We start from the raw sequence: 21092 nt of genomic DNA, 5'->3' as shown, positions 1-21092 counted from the left end.
GATTGTAGCTATAACAAATAAATCTAACACACGGAGCGAATTTCTATCGACTGCACGGGCCGTCGTCTGCTAAAATTTAATGCGCACGCGCTATGATCCGAGAACCACTGTTTGCCAGGGTGACCAACCGTCATAAAGGTAACGTAAAAAATTTTGACACTTGTCGCTGCCAGTTGTGCTCAATGCCGACAACTGTGGATATTTTTGAGGTTAGAGACGGTTGGTCGCCCTGGCAAACAACCAGTCTTGGATTACAGCGCATGGGCATTAAATTTTAGGAATCCACTCTGTATGTGCATTTGACATCCTTTTTGATTATGTTCACTCGAACTATATTATGCAGTAACTGTTGCGATAATTTGACGTTGGTACAACAATAGTTTTTTCTCAGGGCCTTATTCGACTCAAAAATATGTATTCGATTGAAAAAAAGGCATGTGATATACCAGCAGCGAAAACGTAATATGTTTTCTATGTTATTTTTTGTCTATATTATAGCAGGTGTAATCGTACGAAAAGATACATTATCCTGTAATTCAAAGTATATATATAAACTGTTACTGTAACGATACCCATTTTACTAGAATTTTCTAGTATCTATTTTAATGTCGTCCATTTCACAGGTCACGTGAAGATTCGTTGTGCGAGTAAAAATTTGTTACGCGCTTCTTCAACCTAAACGACCTAATCACTGAACATTTCTTTTTATCTTGTCCAACGCGTCTCAATGTTTGCTCACAATATGTATATGATAATAAATATCTAATAGAAAAGAAGGGAAGAATCAGTAACGATGAATGGCAGGAATATAATAGATAGAGGAAACGACAGGACGATTTCGTGCGATGTAGTCTTTTCATGCGTACACGTATGTACATATATATTATATAAATACTCAACTACCTGCGATCCTTTATTTTCTTCTTTTTTTTTTCTTTTTTTTTAACGCTTCGTATCGTAACGACCGTGGAAAATAAGATACGCGACGAGCATTTTACCCTCTTAGCTGTGTGACCCAATTCGTGATTCGCGACATGTTCAACCGGGGGGGGGGGGGGGGGGGGGTCATTGCAGATGTATTTATGCCTTAGATACAGGGCGTCTCGATATCAAGAAAGGGCCACCTCCACCGTGCCCGGAAATACTTCTAAATAAAATTTGTAATGTGATAAAATATATTTTCTTTACAAATTTATTCATTCCAACGAGGTATTTTAGTTCAAAGATTTTCTCTTCACATATTTTGGCTTCTGTTCACGGTTTTTTTTTTCTTTTTTTTTTTTTTACCGAACACCCGGTACGTAATACAGTATACCTATGCTAGATATATCAATTTACCCTGCAGCACGTATGAATATGTGGGTTACAGCACATGCATACATATAATCCTGCTCGAAGCATACAAACCATGCGATCGGCAGGTTGTTTTCATTATTTATTACTTACATTCCTTTCTTCGTCCGAAGTTCGGAAATGATTTTTGTTTCTTTTTTTTTTCGTTCTTTTTTCCTTCTTTCTTTCCTGTGCTCCCTTTTATACGCTCCCTAATACGAGCAACTCCGATCAGCACGCAAGCATTCCTGATACCGTTTCCCGTTTTTCGATGTATAAGCAAACTGCCGAATAACATTGTTTCCTTGTTTTCTTTATCCTTCAGCTCACTCTATTATCCATTATTACCATTATTACTATAATGCTACTACATGCCACTATTATACCGCAGTTGTTCATTGCTTTCGTTACTCTTAATATCGCTGCGTATTTCATCGATTTTACTTATCGTTACCATTACATATTTTTCAAATCGTTACGCGTACAATTTTTCCCAGTGATAGATATGAAATTTGATCATTGATGAACCGCCACGATTATTAACGGAAATTTGATTAATCCGAACGTGATGTGTTTCTTTATCGTCATTATATTGTTGTCCTCATACACATTTCAATGTTTTATTCTTTATACGTACCACAATCTTCGATTTCGCTTCACGCACATCTTCAATATTGCTATGAATTGTTACATAACAGGAAAAAAAAAAAAAAAATGAAAAACGAATCTCAAGATACGGAAAACATGGAATGGATTTTAAGAGGCATAATAAATTAATTGGTATTACCGTATTATTTTTTTTTTTTTTTTTATACAATGGCTTCAATTATGTTTTACTTTGTCGTATTTTTATTGAGAAATTAAAAACTAAAAATAAAATGAAGACTTGAATTAATATTTATATAAATATGAAAAATCGCGAGTGTTTTTCTTTTTTTTTCAACGTAAAAAAATATATGCACGCAGTATATACTGAGATACGTCGATATTTTGCTTAAACGTTAACTGCAATTATCATTACTGTCACCACTTTTTTATATTATTATCATTATCGATAATTTCTTACCCACACGCGACCTTCGTAGAATATTAATTCTAGGAGAAATGAAATTGACGTACAGGCAGCAAAGGTTTCACCGCTTTGAACATATCGATATTGTACTGTGCGAAAAGTACAAGAGTATCGAAAGTTAAAACAAAATAATCTGTAGTCATGGAAAAATTATCTCGTTCAATTCGTTGGATTTATATTTAAAATGAAAGAAAGAACGCACCGCGTGTGATTTTGGAACGACACTCACGAGGAACGAAGTTGTGAGTATTCGATATGACGAATGAAATGAAACGAAAAATATTATTTTTGACCCAAGCATAGGATCTTACCGCACATCGTATCGGGATTAAAAAGGAAGAGGTTGTTGTGCGGCGATTGTTTTTGCGACACGGTTTTTATTATCTCCTGTGCCATTACCCCGCCGACGATCGCGCAAACCGGACTTATTTGCGCGTAGAGATTCTCACTGGATGGAAAAACATTTTACGTTATCAGAAGAGTTTATACGAAAAATAACAAGCATTGCAAATACGTTGAGAGAAGACGAAAAAAAAACATTTTCACCACAATTCTTGGCCACGATATGATGAAATTTGCAAAATTACGTAAGAAAAATAACAACAGCCTTATCTACCTGTTTTTAAGTCAAACATAGTTGACACTATGAATCATACGGATTGTATAGACATTTTTTTCTACTTTATTGCATCAGAAATTGAAGCCATTGAGTTTGATAGCCACGCATTATCAATTCTGAGTGAATTCGTATCTAAGACTGATAACCTTCAAATATTACCGCAAAATTTGGACCCTTTTGTATTACATTGTTACTTGTTTTCAATGTCAAAGAAATCTTTTAACACTTACCATATCAGATGATCGATTTTGTCACCGAGTTTGTACTGGTCGATGATGACTGCAGCCTCCTTTTTCAAACTGTCGGTATCTCGCTCGCTTGGTAAAGGATCGTGTCCATGTTTCTCTCGATAATTGAGTAATACTTGAAACATAAACAACACATAATTTGATTAGAGCAAGAAAAACAATGGTCCTAAACTGAAAACAATGATAATAATGAAAACAACAATCATCGTTACTAAAATCAAAATTTTCACTCACTCTTCAGCAAGTAGTATGGCTCTCCATCTCGCGGCAAATCACATGTATCGAGTATCTTTTCGAACGGTACAAAAGTTATCGATTTTTTCACAGTCGTCGTAATAGTTTCAAATTTTACTTTAGCCAGCGCTGGCTCACCCGCCTCGGACGACTGGATTTTTTTAGACTGAACGACGTCCCTGTGAACCGAAAATTTTGGAATTTAATAAAAAGTCAAGACAACAGTGAGATAAAATTTTTTTGCTCGTGGACCTACTCGACAAAGTCATGCTTTCCCAGATCTGCAAAGGTGTATCCGAAAGTACCCCAGACGTCACCAGCAAAGAATTTCACCCCGTTCTTACGGCAGGCCCGATTTATCCGTTTCAGCTGCGTCAATGAGCATTCGGACGCGCACACAACGTCAAAGTTCTCAAAAAACTTATCGGGCTTGTCATCAACACTCTCTGTGTCTACGGCCACTTCCACCATCGGATTCAGGGTCTGCGCTCTTTCCAGTGATGCCTCGGCTCGCTGTAACATTTTATTTACATTCAGTTTATTGAATGTTTTTTATGAACTGATCAATGTAGCTTACATTTTTTCCAATAGCATTTTTCGGCGCCAAGAACTGCGCACATAAGTCGAGCTGTGACAGTTCTCTGTTGTCTAGGAATGTTATTGACTTGACACCTGCCAAAATTATGTTTTTGGCTACTTCTGCCCCGAATCCGTTTAAACCGATGAGCAGAATCTTCGCCGCCCTCAATCTGCAATGTTGGAAACAAGCGAGTCAAATATTTTAACATGTTTAAGCTTCAGGAATATTATTTAAGTCGTTTTCAATAGTGAAAAATGTAATCAATTAAACTTGACAATTAGAACAAGAAAAAACCGAATATGTCACGGAAGAATCAGGACAGAATTTTTTTCATTTCTAATCTTGATCAAGAAAACAATGGCAAGATATTTACCAACGAACAAATAAATGGACGAGTGCAACAAGAATAAATCGACGATTTAATTTCGAAGCCACAGAAAACTGCTTTCGGTCTGTTAATTGAACATGTGATTTGAGGTTATCGTAAATAGGTTAGGTTAAGTTAACTTACCGTTTCTGAGATTCGAGACCCCAGAGTCGAATCTGTCTATCGTAAAGTTCAGCCTCGGCATCCGTGAGCTCGATTATATTACCGTCCATCTCCTCGGTCATCATGACGAAAGTTCCAACGGTTCAACCGCACAATTCGATTCCTTGAAGACAAGAAGATAATTTAAACCGGCCGGCAAATTGAGCAGTGTATCCAAGATTAAGATTAAACAACACACGCAAGAAATCGAGAAACGAAGTGACGTTGGCAAATGGCTGTGGTTGAGCCTCAACTGTCGAGTATCGATTCGCGGAACCGTCTGAAGTTTGATGGAAGCTAAATTGCCAAGGTTGTTGTACCACCACAGATTCCGTCGCGAGACCAGCAACGGCAAGACGAGGCAGCAAGATACAGGTGTGTTTGAAATTAACAACGAGAATTAATTTCTTAACATTTCACAGTGGCCACACATGTGAGAATCTCTATTGATTCTCAAAAATGCGTGAAAAACTATTGATTCTCTCTAAGTTTGACGCCATTTATCGCTTCAGAGAGGAAACAGTTCGAAATAAGTTCAAGATCACCTTCGTTTCGAAAGTTCAAAAAAATTGTTGCCCTATAGTTTCATTCCAATTTGTAATCACAAGACAACCGTCTAACCGGTTGTCGTTAGCAACAAACCATAATTTTCTTTCCTGACAATATTTCTGCAGTGAAAAATTTTTTCACTAGTCAAATAAACGCTCGGTTTCCTTTTTCACAAATTTTCAAAAGAATTTTCCGTTATTTTACTCTCGAATTGTTCTGTAAGGTAAAAGAAAAAATCTAAACTTGCGTAGGCCTGCTTTACAAAGCCTCGACTAGGTGGCTCCTGCAACTTGGGTTGAATTCATGAAGTACCCTGAAATACTGAAAAGACTTTGACCAAAACTGTCAACTAGTGTAAACAGGGGGTGGCAAACAGTAGGAAGTGAGAAAGGTGTGCAAACACGAGGGATCGTATTTCGTGCAAAAAATAAGTATCTGGTAAGAATTAAAAGTAGTTATCGAGCTGTAAAGTGCTCAGAAACCGTGCAATGTTAGTGCTGACTGTTAGTTATTTCTAAGTCAGTTATTCGCTCTGGAGTTCGAGTCAGCCAGTGGTTTTTCCATCACGCAGCGTCATCTGATGCTTGATCGTGCAACTGGTTATGCACGTATTGACTGAGTATATTTTTTATTGCAGAAAACGAAGACAGAGGATTTTCCGCTTTACAAACGTCGACAGTAAAAAGACACTGAATGTTCGTCTGCATGACCGCGAAACTGGATCAAATATTTGGAAACCTTGCGCCTTGATCTGAAACTTTCAGCTACTGCGCACAGATGGCGAGAAGGTTCTGAATAAAGCGGGAAATTTGAAAGGGAAGGGAGATTAGCAAGATGGGCGAGGAACGGATCGAGCGCGTGTTCAAATTCAAATTCCCGACTTGCACCACGGGTCAGGACTACGAGCTTGAGATTCCTCTGAAGATCCCACACGATGGATGTATCAAGGAGCTTACTCACCGATTAATTTCCGCTTTCAAGCTGCCCTGCTACGTTGAGGACGACCTTCAGAAGGCTCTCGAGATCGCGGTGAAACGGTGGACTCTTGAATTCCACGACGACAGGTCGGAGCGCCTCATAAAAGCGGCGCAATCTGGTGACCTCGACGTAGACGAGGTAATCAAAAATTGGGAAAAACTGTACAAAGAAAAGACGACTGCCTATGCCGAACCCATTGGGACGACCGACGAGGAACTGTTCGCTGCTGCCTATCACAGACTCGTACACTCGCCCTCTCTCGAAACGATTCTTCAGGCTGAACACGAGTTTGGCAGAGCGGTGACCGAGGTTGTTCGGATGAGGGACACGGAGTTTGAGAAGTTGACGCAAAAGTTGGTATCGCTTTCCCTGTCACGAGGGGTTGACCATGCTTGAAGGCTTGTGTGTACTTCTCGGAAAATTAAGTGAATTCATTTGAAGTCACTTGATGTCATTTGAATTCACTCCACGGCTTGCGAATTTATGAAATCGGGTGTCAACTTTCTCCTAATGCCGTGACCCCTGTGACATAGGTTACTTCAATATCTTGATCAAGACCCTGAAACCACCCTGTAGTAAACAACACTTTTCAGACAAACCGACGAGGTCAAGGTAGCCGTGGAGACGTTGGAAGCCGGATCGACGGAAAGATCGATAAATGAGATGCTTGGAAGGCACTTCGAGGAGCAGAGTCTACTTCAAGGCCACTGGGGCTCCAGGGTAGACGCGCTGAAGCTTGAGCAGCGGAGGCAGTACCGAAACTGGATCATGCGGCTCCTGGAAGAGCAACAGACCAGCATGCTACCGACACCAGTGTGGGTAGTCCGCCGGTAACCGTATAGCTGACCTTAATTTCACCTTCTTTGATTTTTCTTCTGATCCCGCAGAAACTCCCCGATCGTGCAGATGCCACCGCTCCGCGCGACCCTCGGAGACTTTGGCGATAGGAACGACAAAGGAGCCGCGGATTTCCCGCAGCTAGAAGAGAGCTTCACGATACACCTTGGTTCCCAGATGAAGCAGATGCACAACATACGAATCATGACGGGGGATGTGTTCGACTTTTGCAAAACTAAACACGGGGACTCGGGGTGTGTGGGGTGAAATTTGGACCTTCTAGCTTGTCTGCTTTAGTTCCTTCATTGATGTTCATCCTCCTACTTTTTCTACTTCAGAATGGACCCCACCCCGCAGAGACTCCAGACTGCCCTCGGTCTCTATTCGAATGACCTCTGTGGCCTCGTACTTTTGACCGACAATCACGTAGCCAGTTATTCAGGGATAACTAAAGGTCTGGTCAAATTTTTATGCGTTGATTGCATGATACGACGAATCTATACGTAGTCGTAATTAATCGTTGCCTTACAGAACTCTGCTCAATATGTCAAATGACCACGGAATTTCACTTCCCGTCTTTTGATGAACAGCTTGAAAAACTTCGCGATGATGTCAAGGATGTTGTGACATGGAGACAGGCTCACCAAAGGGAAGGAAGCGATCCCCAGGTGAATTCAGCATGCCGGTACACGGTTATAGGTCGACAAGTGTTTCACATGAATTTCTCTTAATTTCCTTATCGTTTTGGTTCTAGGCGAAGAAATCAACTGGAAGTAAGAGTCTGCAAATTGGAGACGTTTTTATAACACGGCATTCAAACCTAGCTCAGGTTCACGTAATATTTCATATGGTGGTTCAGGACTCCTTAAGATCAGGTGAGGAAATAAACCAGTATTGTGGTTCACCGCCGCAAAAATGGGCTAAAATGAACGTGACAATTTCAGGAGAAATTAACTCCCGGCACCCGGCGATCTTAGGTCTAAGGAACATACTGAAAACTGCCTGCAGCAACGACGTCACTACTCTGACCATACCAGTCCTATTAGTCCACGAAATGTCTGGGGTAAAATGCGAATTACTCATTTCTGATATGTTCGATTTATTATGTTAAGTCTTGATCACGAAAAAAATGTGGCAATTCAAACTTTTTGTCGAATTAGGACATGACTGTGGCTTGGTGTACAAAACGAGCAGAGCTGGTTTTCAAATGTGTCAAGGGTTTCATGATCGAAATGGCGTCCTGGGGAGGTGCCGAATTGAAGAACTTACAATTCTTGGTCCCGAAGGTGAGAAAGTTTAAGCGAGTTTTAAATCTGTTGTTCACAGCACTTCCTGATGAATTTTTTTTATAGCGAAATTGGGGATATTCACAAAACTGAATGAAACATATTATATTGCAGGGAATGTCCGAGGAAGTTTTCGGAACCTTGGCCACAATGTTGCCGAGTATTTTCCGAGTGTCGAATCCTCTCGTCTTCAAAGCGACCGACACTCTTCAAACACCGAAAAAATGATTTAGCATTGCATAGAAATAATTCCTTTAATCAAACCTAATTGTAATATACATACTAAAATTACATTTATAAGAATATTTGCTGTAAGGTTGATGGATTTGTGTAATGAACCCAGAATCTATTAAACCCAAGACGACTCGATTATCCACAGCTTATTATTTTTCACTTCCCAATCGCTCGAAAATAATGGAAACATAAATACCGCACTTTGTCAATATATTTTGTTGCTGAATTGAAAAAATATGCAAACTTCTATCGCCATTATCACGCCAGTATAAATAAAGCACGAAATCAATAACGAGTAAACAATGTAATTATTTTCAACATAGTGGATAAAGTGTATATACATCCTGTCACAATAAGAGATAAAAATCGTATCCATGAAAAAAACAATACAAATCTTGCAAACATGGTTCCTCGTACACATATAGAAGTGCAATTAGATTCAGTTAGCTGTGTAATAAGGTGTGATTATTCTCGAATATCCACGAGGCTGAATATTCGTCCCTGATGGCAATTGAAGTAACCGCAGCAGAGACGAGTATCAATAACGGAGAATCAAATTGGCGGAAGTAAGCGCATGATTATAATCTAAATTCTGCATGCGTTCTGCATACACGCGCGCTTATATCTGTAGATATGCGATAATTCGACTTCTTAGAATGAACTCTGCGAGTGTTGTAGCCACGGATATAAATACATAAAACTCCTCGACGGAGGCGTTGCGCAGATAAAGACGAGCTGAGCGATAAAATTTCTCTGAATGCAAGTTCCAGTGATTCATACATTATTATTAATTAGAATGCTGTTTGCATAAATGTATTCACTCGTTAACAATCCTGCGGCTTAAATGCATGTGATCTTTTCAATTCACACTATACGTGTATATGTAAACCATCCGAATTTGAAATTTTTCTGACATTTGCAAGACCGATAAAGATATTCTACTCAGCGAATAATAAACCGTTCTCAAAAATTAAAAAACTATTGGATAATCGTTAATTTGTAAATTGCAACTTAGTAACGCACAAAAATAAATTTAATTAATTTACCAGACATTGTTATCAAATACAGTTAATAAATCTGGTTTCACTTAAAATTAATAACACAGGTTATTGTTTTGAACACTTTTCTGTTAAATCGAAAAGCATTTGTTTGGATCAAAAAATGATTTCTTTCTCCACACATGTGGTAAACTCAACAAATCTTTTCCCCGCGTTATACGCGTGCATCCGCATGCACTGTTAGACGCGAATATAGTGTTATAATTATATGCACATAGTTACGTGCACATAAATTATACTTACAAATAATTGTCGTTATCAGCGTCATGCGATAGTATTAGCGATACCTATCGCTTATCGCCAGCTTGTTTCCATTGACTTACTATTTTCTTTTTCATTTCTTTTGTCTTTTTCCGACTACTGCCGCATCATATGCAGCTGCAGCAGCGTCAGTCCTGCAATGCAGAGTGCATTGGGCACGTCAGCCACACAGAAGCTGATTGAATACTATTTATAAATCGAAAAGGGATTTTGGATTCCATCGATTAATATATTCAATAGTTTCTGCCATTACCGGAATTTTTGGTTGTGTTGATATAGTGTGGATAGGTTAACGCGAACTAAGAATGGTTCATACAGTGAAGTAGTTTGAGATTAATGACGTAGAAACAGAATGAAGGGAAAAAAAACAAATTCAAAATTGAAAGAACAACAATAAACTTGGGGTCATGTGAAATTCTATACATAAACGCACTTTTTGTAAAAGAGAAAACAAGGATTCGTAGATTAGGTATAATCCATCGTTGACTACAATATTCCATTGTTATCTGGAGATAAAAAAAAATGGTGCATTAGCCTTTCGGCATTGACCTTTCGCCATCCGTGCTGGCCTACCGACCAACGACTTAGCAGCACCACTTTTCTCATTAGTGCAGTTTCAGTGAGAGCTGCAACTTCTACGCGGATTTCTCGCACTTGTGGAACCATCGCCAGTAATTACTTTCGCTAAACTTCGACATGTGGGTTAACATTATTTTCGTTCTGACGGTTGCGCATTTCGCGGTAGCGGCGGACAAGGTTTGATTATTTCCTGGTTATCGTCTATCGATTCTTATTCACCGCAAACAGTTTGTCGGTCGCTTTTATACGTTTTTATTAATCTGGTTCCTTACAGCTGGACTTGTCATGGAGCGGTTTGACCAAGGAGAAGTTCTTCAGGGACAGCAACGGGTCGGTATCGAGCCGGGTTGAAAAGGCAACGGAGCTCAACCTGCGGGGTAATTTCTTCGACAGTTTTTCCGACTGTGCGGCGTACCTGGATAAGCTTGAGATCTTGGACCTCTCGCAGAACAACCTGCAGCGTTTCTTTTTCAAATGTAATACCGAGAACAATCTAGCCAGTCTGAACGTCAGCCACAACAAATTGCCGTATCTAAACGACACCGCGCTGACCACACAAATATCAAAACTGCAAGTGCTCGACCTTTCCTACAACGTCCTGCAGCACATCACGCATTGGACATTCGAGCACATGAAGGTTCGGTATGAACAAATTTGAAAATTAATTAGATACGGACTAACTGTCGCCGTTTCCGTTTTCCAGGCGCTACACGTGCTCAAACTCAACGAAAACCCGCTAAATAACAACATAGACAAAGATGCGTTCAAAAATCTTGTTTCGCTGGTTGATCTCGACCTGACCAACGTCTCGTGTTCATATTTTCCCGCGGGTTTGTTTACTCCGTTGGTAAGTCTAAGGCATCTCAGCCTGAGCTCGAACCCTATCAAGCAGTTGCCTGAGTTACCGACCGCTATACAAGTCCTGGACATATCGCGAACGAACATAATCAGTCTGGGTCAAATCGCCGTGTCGCATCTGAGGATCCTGAGGATGAACGACATGCCTAGATTCGAGTGCCTGAACCTGACTGACCTCGCGAACCTAAGGAACCTCACCGTTTTATCGGCGGATAACTGCCCCAATTTGACCAGCCTCGCGGTCCAGCCACCCAGCGAAGACCTGCTGCCGCAACTGCACCGGCTCTCCGTAAGAAACTGTTCGATCGTCAGAGCGGGTCGTGAACTACTGCCGGTGATACAGCGCGTATCGGACCTCGACCTGCAGCTGAACCCATGGCAATGCGACTGCGGAACGCAGTGGATAGTCTCGGTTGATTCGACGAGGAATTACTCGGACGAAATGAGGTGAGGACGAGGATTAGTCGGCTAATTTTTCAGACCCGCCAATTTTTCACGCGTCATTTCAGGTGCAAGTCGCCCCCCGAGATGCGAGAGAAACTCCTTTTCGAAGCGCTCGACAGCGATCAGTACGACTGCAGCTACTACAAGCATTACCTCGCTCTCTGGATAGCGCTTGGATTTCCTTTACTTGCCGGCATTGGCGCGGCAATTTATTTCATCGTCAGGCAGGCCTTCGGCCCGAGGGGATTCAGACGCGCAGTCACAGTATCTTACAGGATTATGATCACGAAGTCCGAGGCCGAGGACAAGATCCTCCAGCACAGCGACATTACCGACTACCCTTAGAGGCACCCTGTGTCACCGGCTGCCGACCGACAGGCGCGAACCGACGAGGACGGCTGGAACGAGAATCGCGGGACGCCCAAAGCGATTTTATTATCACTCGTGACGGGGTTAAAAGTCATTCTTTCCAATGTGTTGATACGCTTTATCTTCGAGGTTAATTAAAAAACGCGATTATGAATAGTCAAACAATTATTTAAGTGTAATATATTACCGTGTATCAGTTTATACGGGAAAAACAATATTTACTACTGTAGAAATTTATCAAAAACGTTAATTGCACATGTATCTTTTCCATATCTTTCTCCCTAACCGTTGTTGAGTTGTGAGACGTCAATATATCTTTTCCTCTTATTCTTTATCACTCTCTTGGGCAATGAAGTTCAATTTTTTATTCCAAAAATGAAACTGGTCGATGGAAAAAAAGATAATTGTTATTATTATTATATTAAACGAATTGTAGAAGAATATTTTGTAAAAGGATAAAAAATAATTTTACGCATAGACTTTTAACCCTTCTGTTAAGAATGGTATTCGATGAATTAAAAGCATCGGATTCTCTTGCTTTCTTTTCACGCTATAAATAATTCCACCGAGTGAGCCACTTGATATTGAATGATAGCAGCTTATTAATTCTGTACATTGTAGATAATAAATAAGAAACCACCGTTGGGCAGATATAATACGCTTCATTACTCCCCAATGATGTTGTATGTATGAAAAATGAAAAGATACGTGCTTTCATAATACGTGCTCACGTCCGAAAAAAGAAATGAAAAGAACCACATGAGAAAGGGTTATTGTCAAGAGTTGCCCCCGAGTTTTCTTTCATACAATGGATAGAAAGAAGAAAAGAAGAAAATTGTTACAAGAAATCAAATCAACGGATGAAAATTTTTTCAAAGAGAACAACAAATAACCGTTGATGTAAAGTAAAAGTTGATATTTTGAAAAAAAAAACTTCCTGCGGAGAGTTTTTTCTCTAGCAAGTTGAGGAGGTGAAAAAGTATGTTTTTAACCGTGTAAATAATCGTAAAAAAATATCTCGGGTATATGAACGTAACCACTAGACAAAATTATATTTATATCTACGTATAAAATGAGTTTTACGTATTTGAGGGCCAGTTTTAATGCCTCGTCAGAGATTCTGACGTGTTTCTTGATCGCATGTGATGCGGCGATCAGCCTTTGTACCGGGACCATGATCTTTCCATCGGAAGGCTATTGAGTTACAGCACGAGGTATAAAACACACCCATACCCAACTATAGCTACCCCCATAGAGGTTCAACGTCGAGGCGAATATTATACGTATATAATACATGTGTATATACAGGTATATGGAAAAGTACATAGCGGTCAAAGGCTCATGTATAGTATCTTTATTATAGCGATCGCACTGAATGGAATATTATAGACTACTTTGCTATACACCGAGCTGGAGCCAGAGATATTGGATGTCTGTAATACGATATTTCATTGGAGCCAATTTGGCGATAGCCAATGCTCCGGAAAAAGAACTATTATGCGCTTGTGGCTTGCGGCTTCACACTGGCTGCTGCTGCTTCTGCTTCTGCTCCACACCGATACACAAAATACGGTACTAGGTCCTTGCCTACTCATAATACAGGCAACAGCCCAGCGCCATTCATTGCTTATCAGGCAATGATCTTGAAATTCAATTTTATAACGACCGTGACGATTTAATCGAAAATCTCGTCACCAAATGTTTTCCATCAAGGAATCATTTTACATTTCTTGTTACATCTTACACGGTTGTGTAAATATTTCATTTTGCTCGAACGAATCATCAGTCTCGAAATTTCGTTTCATTTTTTAAACCGTTTCAATCACCAAAGTTCTAGCTTAAAAAATTCTACTTCAATCGCACAAAATTAATACATACGCCTCCCTCGAAATAACGGACTTCATAATACAAACCATACGTGGAAAATAACGATGGTCTCGATAGTTTGAAGCAAAACAAAAAAAAAAATAAAATAAGAAATTGTGGATCGTACAGTACCTAAATAGTTGAAATTATTTACAAAGTTACGGTAGTCGAATAAAAGACAACAAGGTAAAAGTAAAAGCCGTCAACGTCGTCAAGGATTATGTTATTATATTACAGTAATAACAATTATCGGTATCGCAGAGATTAGCGATAAGGCGTCGGAGACACGAACATACGGGAATGGATGTACGGAGTTTAGTTGAGGCGTGTAATCCCGGGGTCCGTTGCATGCGGGGTGTGCCTAAATGAATAATAACGAAAATATAACCAACCCCAGTACGTACGTACAAGCGATGATATCGCTAAGTAGGTACGAGACCGACTGTGCATGTGCGCACCTTCCCGATCCTGATCCTGCTCTTGCTCCAGGATTACGTGCACGCATCAACGCGCTCTTCATGGGTGTAACGTATGAATTTATGCCGGGTTATAACACCCTCGTTGGAAAGGTTTGCGATCTACCGCTAGTTTGTACGTACCTCGACACTTCGCGTATTAAATGGGAACGTCGCGTATGCGTTGGTATAAAAATTTGCATCTTTTGAAGAAATAATAAACTATTGAAATTTACTCGATTTAGTGAAATATTTTCTTGCCTTATAATTTTATCGAATGAAGAATCGTTCACTTTTATTGTGCGGAAAATTTTCTCCCGAACGCAAAGAAATCGATTTTAATTTTGCCGGTCGCAGTCGACGAAATATTTTACCGAGGAAAGAAAAAAAAAATCGTATTTCGTCAGATGAACTGGAAGATAATGAATTGAAGCAGTCAACGTTTATTGAAACAAAATTAATATAACGTGAATTTATAGAACGTATATTGTATTATGTAATAGCTACTAAATATTTCACCGATAGCCCCGCGCAATCAATTCACTTCATTTATACGTCGACTGTAATTTTCCTCAATCCGACTAAACAATTTTTCACTTCACAGTTGTTGAGTGAAAATCTCGATTTTCGGAAATATCGCAACGCAGAATATGCGGGAGAATCGATTGAAAAAAAAAAGTTGAGATTAATGCTCGTAATGTTACGGTTCGACAATTTAGGGTTTCGAAAATTCGAGAGACAAAAAAATACCAAACTATTCCATAACAGGTTTGAAAATTGTGATAACCCGGATGAATTTTACAATTCACGTGATATAACCGCTTGTGATCAATTGCGACTTTGCTTTCCATTTACAAATTTTGGAAAATCAAATTCCAACCTCTACTTTCCATTCATTGGCAAAGAGAAAGAAATAACAGATGAAAAAGAAATAAAAGAAAATAAGTACACAAACGCCAAGTTTAATGTATTTTCACCTATAAAATTTCCGTTGTGTAAGAACCGAAGTAACGTCCATCATCAAATATGTAACGTAGAAGGTTCGTAATAGAAAATAATAGAGAAGAAACGGAGGAGTACAAGAGCAATGAAGAAGGTATAAATTTTATATACCTGCATTAGTTTGACAAACACGCATAGACGCAGGCATACCAACCTTAATACCTTGCACTGAGACCGAGGTGTAAATTCGTGTAATTAGTGACGACAGGCGATTGTGAATGAGCGATTTTGGACCGCTGCAGAGGTACAAATACGGGCACAGCAGTAAAATATACTGACAATATCGAACATTATGTGATTAAGGAGCCGTACAAAGCCGTGTAAGAAGGTAATATGCACGTTGAAACGTTAATACCAGGATGTTAACTGATCTAGGTATAGCTGTACCCTATTCTCGACAAAAGGTCTACGCCTTCGGAGATAAGCTGCTTAACGTCGAGATCCGAACGCGTCGATTTAAATCGCATCGTACGAATTTCACTACCGATAGCCAAGTTTGTACAGCTTTTTCGGTCGCTGCAAATATCCAGGGGCAACAAGGCATCGGATCAGGAAACCGGTAAACCAGGTGAGAATTAGCCGAACCCTCATCGACGCTGGTCAGCTTCTTCGCCAAAACGTACAACCCTAGTAAGTAGAGGACCTACTTTACTTGACTAAGACCTTTACCGTTCAACAGATTTTCAGAGGATTTTCGGACAATCCGGCACACCTCGAAATAGGCGCGTTCCAGATATTATCGAAAATCTTTTCTGACCTTCACGCACTTAGCACTCTTGTACGTAAACATCCGGTGTACAATTTTCGCCGAATTTTGCGAATTTAAACAATCCCACAACTTAAGTCCGGCAGCAGTTTGGTTCCGTCAATTTTCTCGGATGACAAAATCATCGGCGAGTTTCTTGTTGGTACGGAAATATAGTCGAGACTTGAAAAATTTTCTTGCCTTTCATCGCCAAAAACAGTATATTATTCGTAAAGATACGATTTGCGTGATCGTGAGAACTGGTTTTTTTTTCTTTGTTTGTTGGTTTTTTCATTTCTTCAAGTCTACGGTTAATTCAAAGACCGATTGGCGATTCGGTGCGACAAGACGCGAGAATTTTTAGCGACGGTTAATTTCTAGCCGCAATGTAATTAGTTAGTCCTAGCGGTTTTCGGGGGGAGGTGGAGGTTAATTGCCAATTTCCGGTGAGGAAGTCGGTGAGATTATTTGTAAAATGATACTACGATCGATTACTGTAAGTACTCGACTTATGGGAAGTGTAAGTGGAGGGTCTGTCTTCGTGCGACAAACGTTTCGGAATTCCCAATGACATTTGCCAAGTTGTTATACGCATTACTGCGCAGGTATGTGATAATATGCAATAAGCCTGCATGCGTGTGGGGAATGGCTCTTTGATGTAAACTGTATTAGAAACGGAAGTAGACCGTTCCGGCGCTATCGCGAATATCAGAATTCACGTTAATTGAACCAGTTCGACGCGCGTAAGTATTACGAGGATATTTTTCAGGAAGATCTTTGAAACGGCAAAGCGTAACAGTAGCCGAATTGTAGAATGAAACTTCAAAGAAGCTGGAGAGCGGGCGATTGAAAATGTAAGCCGCGAGTTAGACGGTAATGTAATGTTGTTTAAAAAATTGACTCCGCATCATCGCCGCGTTTCGTATCGATCATTCCAGCCGTAGGTATACAAATATAGCCACGACGGAATCGGAGTATATACGAGAATTCAGGGGAACGCAAAATACGTATATCGTGTAATGTCGATATTCCTTTTGACGTCAAAGGAATCCGAACACAACGAAGTCGTCGAAGTCTTGCTTGAAATGAAGTGACGAAGAGTAAGCAGGGGAATAAGAATAAGAATAAGAAGGACAGCCTCGTGACACGGGGTATACAAACCATCGAGGAGGTACGAAAGCTGGAAATCGGTGTGGGGAAAACCGGCGGCGTAACGGGCATTGGCTGTTGCTTCATTGTCGAATTCCTGTCTATGGGTCAGGCGTGAGTGAAAATTGACCAAGAGCGATTCGCTTGAGGAAAGTGATCGCAGGGTTCGATGTCAGCTCGACGACCGAGACGGGTACACCCCTAAGCCAGCCCTCCGTACTCTGAAAGACACCGGCTGATCGTGATTGTGAAAACGAAGAGTGTGAATCGGTCGAATACAACGGGTGGAGGTGAAAAACCGCAGCTGAATCGGTGAGTAAAAATAAACCGAGGTCGATTAGGAGGGAAGGAAGCGGCGCACTTCGAAGGACCATTAAGAATCGATGGGAAAACGGTTTGCGAGGGTGTCGGGACGGCGGGGTTTCGTCGTTTGTCAGAAGTCGTAACAACAAACACCTTGGAGCCGTGCGGCTAGTAGCGTGGCGGTCGCATCGGCTCCTCCTTGCTTGCGATATCGAGTTCCCGGTGCTTCCTGCGGCGCGCTGAAGGCGTCGCGACGCGCGTCTCGGACTGACGCGTGACGTCCCTGAGACAGCAATAACAGCCTCGGCCGAACACAGAATCCGCCTCCGATGTGAAAGTGCATTCGGGCTTAGGTACGGTCGCCTCTTTTCACCCGTCAGAACGAGACTTGCTAGAGATGAGGGAGTATCAGGGGGATAATTTTGGGTAGAAAGAGGTGGGAGGAAAACAAAGGAAACAAAGAATAACAAATTGCAATTAAGGAGACTTGGAAACCTTGTTGCGAATCAGCAACGCGTGCGGTTTTTTCCGAAATAATTTATCAACGAATTATTCGGCATTAAACAACATTGACGATAATTCGTCGATTTTTACTTCGTCGAGAGGGAGAAGAGAGAGACCGTTGTAAATCTGATAAATCCGAGGGATATATTTGGACGCATATGCAGGGTATAGAGCTGCGGTGGGATTGGGAACGGAATCGGGGGAGCGTAAAATATGCTCACCGTAGTGAATAATTCGCGAAATTCAAGTACAATATACTGCTCGAGCACAGGGATGCGGAGCGAGTACATATTCTGCCAACAATTCACGGCAGTGCAAATGACTCGATAATTGGCTAACGATCCGTTTGAACGATGACGTTATGTACTATATTGTTGCGTTAACCCGACGCGCGAATTAACAACCAACGCTCACCCCGACGTGAATTTCATCCGCCTGCTGTACCGGTAAGCGTTTTTAAAAAAGAGAAGAATATTCGCCGGATGGAAAAGAGGAAAAATAGCGATAGTAATAATGCACGACAAACTGTGATCAATGCCCGTCAACGATTGTTGTAAGAAACCTTGATCGAAATACCGTCAGACACGTTCGATGAGATTTTCGCCTTACAACGGTACACTGAGAAAAATTTCATTTGGTACAGTAACTAGAAAAATTCAGTAAAACAGGTATCGTTAAAAAAAAACTGTTTGAATATTGTTGGAATTACGAAAAACGAGGTACGCCTCGTGTACGAGGTTTACTCTACTTTTTTAGTCAAACAAGGCTTCAACGTCAATTTATTCTTGCACAAGCATTAAATTTTCGCAGCAGTTGCAAGAAAATATAGCAACAGTGATCGTAACGAGAAAGAATAGTAACGGATACTAGACTTTCCGGTAACGGCTAGAAAACTAATTTTCATTATCTACCTAGAACTATATTTTTCGATTGTGGTGAAAAACGAACATAGTTAAGGACCGAGCGGTAACCGGAACTAAAAACTTCTCTCAGTATAAAACAAGAACCAAGGAAATCGATGCTAAATTTTGAAAATAAATACATGGTGAAAATAATTTGCAGAGCGAATTTCCGCGTCGTGTTTCACACGCCGCATAATGTTTGAATATTTTCACCCGCGACGTCTACATAGCCGGAAGTAAGTGATATTTTAGTCTTCAGGGATAACAGATGCGTCTGTCAAAGAAGCTGCATCTCCTTGTTGTCGGACGTTAAGATTGAGTCAGCCGTGGGGTTAAACGTCCGCTAACGACCTCATTAACCCCCGAATCCGTTCGCGTTTCAGTGGTAGGTAGACGCGGTGGTGATATAGTGGTAGAAAAGGGAACGAAAGTGTATTGGAAAAGCTCGTCTAGTGCGGCGTAGGGCGTTTGACTGGCCCATCCCGCGTGGTTCGCCGCGAAGTAAAACAAACAAATCGAGATGGCGCCAGCCCAGATGCGCCTCGTCATCCTCCGAGGAAGAGCCTGCCTCGGGTTGGAGGCGGAAAGATTCCGTCCTCCCTGCAGCGCCGCTTGCTCGAGTAACGGGACGAACCTCAAATTTCACCATCTCTGCCGCGCATCGCGTCCCGTCAACTCCTGAGTAAACACCTCGCCGCAAAGGAGGACTTCCTTGGCGCCACTCTTCCCAAATCTCAAACCAAAACCAGCACCCCCACGCGTTATGCTTCGGCAGCAATTATTTTCAACCCCCGGCTTCGTCCCGACTCGATAAAAAAAAATGGAGAAAAAGGTGAATCGTCATACGATTGTCCCCAGCGTGATCAGAGTTCCGAGAAGGATTTCAAAACTATTTACAGTTGGTTGAATTCTAAAAAGAAGAATTAATACGTTGACGCAAAACGGATCGCAACATGGCTGCCGTCGGTGAAAATTTCACTCCACCTCGCGACTTTGACCCCAATTTACAACCAGCGATTCTCAGATTTTGGGATGAGTAAAGTTTTCGATAATTTTCCATCGTTGGCACGATTAAAGAATGTACGTAAAACCTAAATCCACACGGAACTGAAGCCGTGATCCGTGATTCAAATGTTTATCACTTAGCGCATCGTTGCCCCACGTTTGTCACTGCGTGTGTCGGAAAAATTTGAAAACAAAAACATGAACGTTTTTTTTTGCCCCGAAGGGTTGGGACGCGGGGAGGCTGCATAAACCATTAAATTCTCATGACGGGACTGTTGCGCGACGAGAGGAAGAGGATCACACCCCATTAGTACACCGTTCAATAATAATGGCACCAGGCATTAGTCCGCGCGGACACATCACCCATATTGTTACCCTACGCTCGTGATGGTAGACTGCGAGAGTATTACAACGCTGCAAGCGTATATACCTACCCGCCGAGTTCTGCCTTCGCCCTTACTTCGCCCATAGATGCAGGGTGTACCTACCCGAACAACAACCTCGAGCAGGAAGGCCGGTATTAGCGGGGAACATACACGTGGAATTAGAGAACCCAGAGCGAAACGAGGAGAGGAGAGGAGAGGAGAAAATATCTGGATGCCGTAAAAATCGGACAGGATTATCCCACATCGATACACCGAAGAACTTCCAGCCCCATTGTGCACCCCTAGGTGTCGTGCATGTCGTACACAAGTTTCCCCCCAACTGCATGGGCGGCAACGTTCTTCGTCAACATGCCGGATTCACGGTTACACGTCGAAGAAATCCATCTCACCCGTTCGATTAAATTTTTCTGTCATTTCCTGCGTTCGAGACGCGAAATGAAAGGTCTGGTAGGAGGATAATCGAATTGCGAGATGAGACGCGTTTTTGCACGCATTCGTATAAAGCGACACGCGGAAATCGTCTCGATCCATAAAGTCAGCCAGCTGCGCACAGCTGCGGTAGCTTAATGCATGTCGCAGTTGCAGGGTAACTTATATACCTATTCTTGAAGCCTCTCGAGGTGATCCCCTACTGTCAGAATTTACCTGTCTCACATTCGTGTCGAATTTCATCGTAATAATCGTCCGCGCCTTTCTGATACGATGTGC

At 41.3% G+C, this 21092-nt stretch overlaps 3 protein-coding genes across 4 annotated transcripts in view; 2 read left to right on the top strand and 1 right to left on the bottom strand.

Annotated features, from left to right (window-relative positions):
• Positions 1-1202: 1202 nt before the first annotated feature.
• The window catches only part of LOC124305926 (SUMO-activating enzyme subunit 1), a 34180-nt gene continuing 14290 nt past the window's right edge, over positions 1203-21092 (bottom strand). Inside the window, exons 2-7 of the mRNA XM_046765939.1 lie at positions 4597-4738; positions 4083-4254; positions 3762-4018; positions 3506-3684; positions 3254-3386; positions 1203-2852 (exon numbers count right to left, since the gene is read on the bottom strand). Of these exons, the coding sequence (XP_046621895.1) occupies positions 2687-2852; positions 3254-3386; positions 3506-3684; positions 3762-4018; positions 4083-4254; positions 4597-4700 (1011 nt within the window). The 5' untranslated portion in view covers positions 4701-4738 and the 3' untranslated portion in view covers positions 1203-2686. The remainder of the gene's footprint in view (positions 2853-3253; positions 3387-3505; positions 3685-3761; positions 4019-4082; positions 4255-4596; positions 4739-21092) is intronic.
• LOC124305920 (protein C12orf4 homolog) lies at positions 4862-8636 on the top strand. 2 transcript variants are annotated; one of them, XM_046765925.1, is made up of 11 exons: positions 4862-4989; positions 5415-5601; positions 5801-6494; positions 6735-6956; positions 7029-7232; positions 7317-7432; positions 7510-7646; positions 7733-7853; positions 7923-8041; positions 8139-8264; positions 8379-8636. In XM_046765925.1, exons 3-11 carry the CDS (start codon positions 5998-6000, stop codon positions 8490-8492), a joined length of 1656 nt encoding a protein of 551 aa, XP_046621881.1. In that variant the 5' UTR covers positions 4862-4989; positions 5415-5601; positions 5801-5997; the 3' UTR covers positions 8493-8636. The 2 variants fall into 2 exon arrangements, with proteins under 2 accessions (XP_046621881.1, XP_046621882.1); XM_046765926.1 differs by lacking the exon at positions 5415-5601 and having other exon boundaries at positions 4893-4989.
• LOC124305923 (leucine-rich repeat neuronal protein 1-like) lies at positions 9960-12718 on the top strand. Its single transcript, XM_046765935.1, has 4 exons — positions 9960-10573; positions 10671-11033; positions 11100-11701; positions 11764-12718. Exons 1-4 carry the CDS (start codon positions 10514-10516, stop codon positions 12041-12043), a joined length of 1305 nt encoding a protein of 434 aa, XP_046621891.1. The 5' UTR covers positions 9960-10513; the 3' UTR covers positions 12044-12718.

This window comes from Neodiprion virginianus, chromosome 5 (assembly GCF_021901495.1).
Source record: "Neodiprion virginianus isolate iyNeoVirg1 chromosome 5, iyNeoVirg1.1, whole genome shotgun sequence".
Taxonomy (NCBI): Eukaryota; Metazoa; Arthropoda; class Insecta; order Hymenoptera; family Diprionidae; genus Neodiprion; species Neodiprion virginianus.
Note: the sequence above shows the minus strand (reverse complement) of the source record. Positions and strands in the feature narration are given on the sequence as shown.